We start from the raw sequence: 6442 nt of genomic DNA, 5'->3' as shown, positions 1-6442 counted from the left end.
ACTTCAATAAAAATAGCATCGGGGTTAGTTTATATTGTTTGTTTAGATTTTGTATTTTCTCCAGGATTTGTGTAGCTATACTTATAATACACATTTTGAATGAACGCTTGCATTTTTCCCATCTGTAAACTCTTATAAAGTTACTAAATCATCGAACATCAGAGGTTTTTATTTGATTTCCTTTTTTTAAATGAAATAAAATAGTTAAATATTAGGATAAACATGACAAACATAAAGGGATTTAGGTTCTTGAAAATGAGCGGGTAGGAAACAAATTCTTTTTACTCCCACCTCCAATCTTACAATATTTTATCTTACATATAATACAATATTTTATATTACATATAATATTATTCAAATTAAAGAAAAAAGTATCAAGATACTGAAAAAAAACAAAAAAACATCATGACTGTTCCTGAATTGTCCCATTAGGCCTCCTATTTTCTAATTAATGTATTTCCCAAATTTTTAATTAGAATTTTTTAAATTGCACTTCAGGTTTACTCATTGGGATACTTTCTGCCACATTATTCCACATCATCTCACAGACAGAAATACACTTTTTTGTCTTGTTCTTTAGATTTTTCTTTCTTAGTAAATATTCGCCTTCTCTTTTCAAAACAGTTTTGTATGTTTTTTGGAAGAGGGTTTTTTTAGCTTTATAATTATTTGCATTGTATAGACTATATTTTATTACATCTGTAACCTCTAGTCATTTATAGAATAAAACATAATATCCCACTTTATGAATTAATCTAATGGCTCATTTTTGTCATATTAATAGTGGCTGTAGGGTGCCTTTGTAGGCATTTCTTCATTACTCAATACCATAGTAGAGGTAGGGCAGTACTATAGCACATTGCAATACTATCAATTGATAATATATGTAACCTTGCTTAGTACTCCTTGCTGTTTTTTGTACTATTTGCTAACTTGGCCATCTTAACTTATGGTCAATTACAATTCCTAGGAATTGAATCTCATCTACTCTCCTTATCAGCCTCCTTAATCACAAATTTCACCTGTGTTGATCTTTTGCTTACCAAAGACTATACATTTTTGTTTTGTCAAGATTTTTTGATCATTTGTTTTTATCGAACCTCATATTTCAGTTTTGAAAGTTCAGTCATGTCCACATCAGACAAGAACTTTATGCTCTGTGCTGCACCGAAAACATTGGCGCTTTGAAGTATATACTTAAAATGGCACTGCTAGCCTAGAGTATTTCAATAAAAACAACTGAATGAAAAACATCTTTATTTATGGTATAGAAACTCAATCATGGGTCTTAAAGTAGAATGAATGCGGGTAGAAAACTGTTCTCTGGATGGGCAAATAGTGGGATGGAAATTGCAGTAGTTATTGATTTATTTCAGTTTTCCATATAAACAATGAGAATCCCATTTAAATGTAAACTGTCGTGGGCATTATGCCCTAACATCTTTTCCATTGCAAACAGGGAAGCCTGTTTGTATGTATAGCTGGCACAGAGATGCTCCACTTGTTTCCAGATAATGCTCATCAGTGTCAAAGCTGGAAGCTGGAAGGCTTAGCCCACTGTTGGTACGGCAGCCGGTCAGGTCATCAATAGTAAATGCAGCGTGTGTGGTGTATGGGAATGTGGGCCATCTCTTTATGGTGCTGCTTGGCAAATGGCCACAAGTAAAAGTCAATGATTGCAGAGTTTATGCTGCAGGTCTGCCCGTCTCTCTCCTGCACTAACTGGCTAAGTCGGTCTTTAATCAGCTCCACGCACCAAATGGAACAGCCTCGGATCTCAACTTCTCTCCGGTCTCCAGAGCACAGCAGCTCACCTGAAAGATGACATTCGATGATTTCCCTATTGCTTTGTGCAGAATGTCAATAATGTCTTCTGTCTCACCGTTCTTCAGTGTTTGCATCAGTGAGTCTGAGTACCGTAGAACTCCTAGATAAACAAGGGCCTGAGGGACCCTGTAGTCTGCAAACATGGTGAGCCAGTTCATGTTAATAATCCCAGTCTGTCCTTTTGCCTCCATGACAGCCCAGTAATCTGCCACCAGGATCTGGGCTCGCTTATAGAAAGCAATTCTTTTGCCCTGAAACAAACACAAGAGTAAACCATGCAGGCTATGTTATTTGCAATGCTGACTTTGGCCAGAAGATGGAACTCTAACCTCTTGCAGAAGACATCCTTACATTAATTCCGTTTTTTAATAAAACTCTTATTGCATTGTGACATTTCTCACTAAAAATCACTTAAAGGGTTGACATTTTTATCTGTGCAATCCAATGAAAAGATTATGTACAGTACAGACCAAAAGTTTGGACACACGTTCTCATTCATGTCCAAACTTTTGGTCTGTCCTGTAAATTTAAAATGTCAACGTTAGAAGCCATTTTTATGTTTTCTTGTAAAAAAAATTTAATCAAAAGTGTGGATTTTCGATAAATCAGAGGTTATAAACGATTTAAGAAGATTTAGAACAATTTTAACTGAACAAAAAGCATATTTAAAAACCTAAATATCTTTGGTGCCAACAGTTTTGCTTTACTGTTTCCAATGTTCAACGTAATTTGTGTCCAAGATTTCCGCAGAAGCCCCTCTGAGCTCCAACCTCATATGTAGCTTCATCCCTGTAGGATGGGATCTTCTCCACAATGAGCTCCACCATCTTCTGTGCATCATTTCCAGCTTGGTTTATAAAACTCTGGAAACTTCCACCATGTTCCAGCAGAACGCAACCACCTTCAGTCAGCGCCTTGGAGGAAAGAAATCAGCACCAATGATAATTTTGATACTAGCAGAATTTAAAAAAGCTTGTCGGCTTTCAATGTATTCCTAAAGACGGAGCATAATACATTTACTTATTCAGAAAAAAGATAAAATAATCAATCTTTGAAGACATAAAATACACGCGTTTTTTTTTTCTTCATTTTTACTGTTATTCTTTGGTAATGTTAATGATGAATAGTAGTCCTCAAGTGGTCTAGTGGTAGAGTGTACACCATGAGACAAGGCAAAAAACTCTCAATAGTTGGGTCCAATGCCTTCCTGTTAGACACTGAGCATTAGGGTTGGAGTGCGGGTTAAAATGCAATAGTTCTGAGCATGGCAAAGAATGCCGCTCACCCCCTCAGGGGAGGTCAAATGCAAAAAACGCAGTTTTTTCCCACTCAGGTGTAGAAAAATTGAGGAGACTCTAACATTACTGTAGGTCTAAGGCACACATTTAGCCTCCAAAAGCACAGATTGTCTTTTAAAGTAGTTCTAATGCACAGCATACTGTGTTTTTCAAAAGACTTGCCAGATTTTGTTTTTTGTGTTTCTTGGACCATCTTCAGACTCTAAAAATATTCTTTTCCCGGTTTTCTCTTTTGGTTCAATGCAAAACTGAGCCAGTTATTAAGCTTGTTGGCTTTTTTAAGAGGAATGGCTAGTGCGAAGCGCCTTAAAAAGCAAACTGAAGGCTTCCCCGCTTCTAAAAAAACAGTCCCGTCTTCAACACTCAGCCACAGAGAGTAAACTTTGAGAAAGAAGGATCACTCTCAATCACCTCCAAACATTCACATCCTTGCAGGCTAAAAAGAAGAATTTTAGACTTGTGTGCAAAACGTTGTACCACAAATATAAAGCTTTAACCTCGTGGCGCTCTTGAAGCATCGGCATGTCTGTCTCATTGTCTGATCGAAGAACATGAGCCAGCTCCTTCAAACTCATCTGAGAAAAGTACATGGGATCAGTAATGGGTATACCTGTAGAAGAAGAAGAGCGAAAAACAGCTGGGGACATTTTTCTCTAGCAGGGACGTAATAGAGAGAAAATCTTCTAGTTAAGAAGTTATAATGGGCTGTAATGACAAGTATGTAGCTCCTCAATTGACGGTTTGGGAACCAAGGACATGATTTGTTTAGGTCTCATGCTGTCAGAGATGTGTATTTTTGAGCAAATCTCTTTTCATTTTAAAGCACAGTGACCACACACACGCTGGGAGCTTTATTTCACATGACTCATAATTGATTTTTATCTGCAACCATTCACACAAATTGTAAGCTATGCCAGAGTTCAAGACAGCAATTTCTACAGAAAAGAACACATGCACATTAGCTTATAATGATAAAAACCACACAAAGCCGGAGAGGCAAAAAGATGCCATCGTTTTAGTCGAGACTAACGCTTAAAAATGATCCACAAATATTATCATTACAACTGATGGGAAAGGGGGGGGGGGGGGGTTGTATTTTTAAACTGATTGATGCTGGTATGCTTAGTTGATGCAATATCCTTGTTTCTTTTGTAATTGGCTGCACATGCTCTCACCTTCTTCCATGGCCCTGGTGATAGAAGCGCAGAGGGTCATGTAGCCTGTGTAAGTCACACTTTTGTAAGTCACCTCGCACTGCTGGGTTTCCTTTTCTGGCCAAAAGGAGAAGTTCATAGTGTCTACCACAAAAACCCAATTCGCCACCTGCAGCATTAACAAACGTGAAATCTAAAAGTTATCAATAAAAATGGTGCTGAGTTGTAGCGCAGTGAGAAAGTGAGCAGGTAATCTACAATGAAACAAAATGGCCTAAACACAAAAATATCCTGGTAATTTTCAATGACTGTTAAAAAAAAAAAGCTTGATAAATGCCAAGATTGATCATGCTCATTAAACACAATTTTAATCAACTCCTTATTTTCATGGAGGATGCAGAAGACAGGGTTAGATAGAGGAAGCTAATTCGCTGTGGCCACCCCTGAAGGGAAAAGACGAAAGGAAAAGAAGAAAAAGATTTTCATGTCTTAATATAAAATCCAGCATTATTACATATTGCATGTAACTGTTATTAAAAGAACAAATATAAATAATTTCTCTAAGCATATTTTCCTTTGCTCTTCTTTCAAAATTAAAAGATTTTTTAGATGCCAACCATAATAGGCAAAAGAAATTTGTTTTGAAAATTGAATATTTTTGTATTTATAAATACATTTTCTATATTTACCCATTAAAAGTTATGGCTAAACAATACCAAATCTAATGATGTAAGCATTAATATTCACTTATCCCCCTGCTAATGAGTTTTACAACACTTCTGTAAAAAAAAAAGGAAGAAAACGTTCTCATAAATAATTTTGATTATCTTCGACAAAGAACAAAAACTATGGATCAGACTGAGTAAATTGCGGGCTGACAAACTCCCCTGGTCAGAAGTAGGTGCTGGGGCCAATGGATTTGCCTTCTTCCAGCCATTGGCAGAAAGATCATCGCTGTTTCTGAGATGGTAGAGCATCTCTGCCACCTTCTGCACTCCTGATCCTTCCACAAACACATCTCGACTGCGGCCTGCTACAAACTGTCCGGACTCTCTGGGAAGCAAAGGTTTCTCCATGAAGGCTGAAGTGGAATTGTAAAACAAAGAGTGAAAACCAGGTATTCACAAATGACAACATGAATGAGAGAGAATGTGACTTGGTAACGGTACTTGCTAAGAGTTTGAACTTGGAAGTCAAACAGAAACTGGCCTATTTCTTCTTAGAAGAATATGCTGCTCAGTAAAACACCATAAAACAAAAATATCAAGTTTGCAGCTGAAAGCAGAAGGAAGATGGAGCTCCACTGAGATCTGAAGACACCACCTCTGACAAAATATTTAAAGTGGAGCAAACACTAGTTTAGAGAACTTACATACTTTTTAATTTATCACAGTATGTTTTGCAAACAACAGCTCAACTTTTAGACTGTATAGAGACAGTGGTCTTCACCAGTATCACTACCTTGTAGGAGGAATCATTTACTGAATGCACCTTCATAAATTTGCAAAAGATTTTGAATCAATCAAAGCAATGCCTGGTTAATTTTATTGTTAAATTCTGTAGATTTGCTTGCCAAATAATTTCCCCCACTGTGGGGCTAATGTTCAGTGTCCTAGGCACTTCAACATTGGGAGTGAGGTCATCTAAACCCCACCAGACAGTGCGCTGAACTTTTTTCTCCAATGATTTGTGATCTTCACTGGTTTCCATGAAATCCTCTCCATCTTTATCACGGTAGGGATACCACGTCAATGTAAGGGTGGTGTCATAGAATTGCACAAATAATGTTATTCTATCAATAAATGCAGCATTTTCTCTGTTTGTTTGGGGGAAAAACATTTCCCAGTTGCAAACCGCTTTTAATGCAATGGCAGACTGCTTTAGATTTCGTCTTTTTCCTCGTTTATTTGTATTTTTGCACTTAAATAAAATCTGGATCAAAGGGTTATTCACAATTATGTGTCCATTCCAACCATTCCCCAACGTGCAGAGGTATACAAACTTACCACTGACCCGCAATTTTTTCCGTTCGAACAATCTTTAACATTAAAGGGTTTAATACAAAAGCTTGTGCAGCAGACAGTCCCCGTTAAGTTTCTTACAGCACGGGGAAATTGTTGGTTTGTCTTTGAGGCATTTACTGGTTTCTGGACCAATCACCGC

General features: G+C 37.2%; 1 protein-coding gene across 4 annotated transcripts; it reads right to left on the bottom strand.

Moving 5' to 3' along the window:
• Window positions 1-1240: 1240 nt before the first annotated feature.
• On the bottom strand, window positions 1241-6442 carry qng1 (Q-nucleotide N-glycosylase 1). 4 transcript variants are annotated; one of them, XM_078953095.1, is made up of 7 exons: window positions 6293-6442; window positions 5170-5360; window positions 4301-4451; window positions 3623-3735; window positions 2598-2741; window positions 1883-2078; window positions 1241-1814 (listed from the first exon to the last, which is right to left on the bottom strand). In XM_078953095.1, the coding sequence occupies exons 1-7, from the start codon at window positions 6324-6326 to the stop codon at window positions 1585-1587; spliced, it is 1059 nt and encodes a 352-aa protein (XP_078809221.1). In that variant the 5' UTR covers window positions 6327-6442; the 3' UTR covers window positions 1241-1584. The 4 variants fall into 4 exon arrangements, with proteins under 4 accessions (XP_078809221.1, XP_078809222.1, XP_078809223.1 ...); XM_078953096.1 differs by having other exon boundaries at window positions 6286-6426; XM_078953097.1 differs by having other exon boundaries at window positions 5170-5332; window positions 6286-6410.

This window comes from Oryzias latipes, chromosome 9, assembly GCF_053564925.1.
Source record: "Oryzias latipes strain Hd-rR chromosome 9, Olatipes_Hd-rR_3.1".
NCBI classification, from domain to species: Eukaryota; Metazoa; Chordata; class Actinopteri; order Beloniformes; family Adrianichthyidae; genus Oryzias; species Oryzias latipes.
The sequence above is the reverse complement of the archived record's forward strand: the minus strand, read 5'-3'. Positions and strand labels throughout refer to the sequence as shown.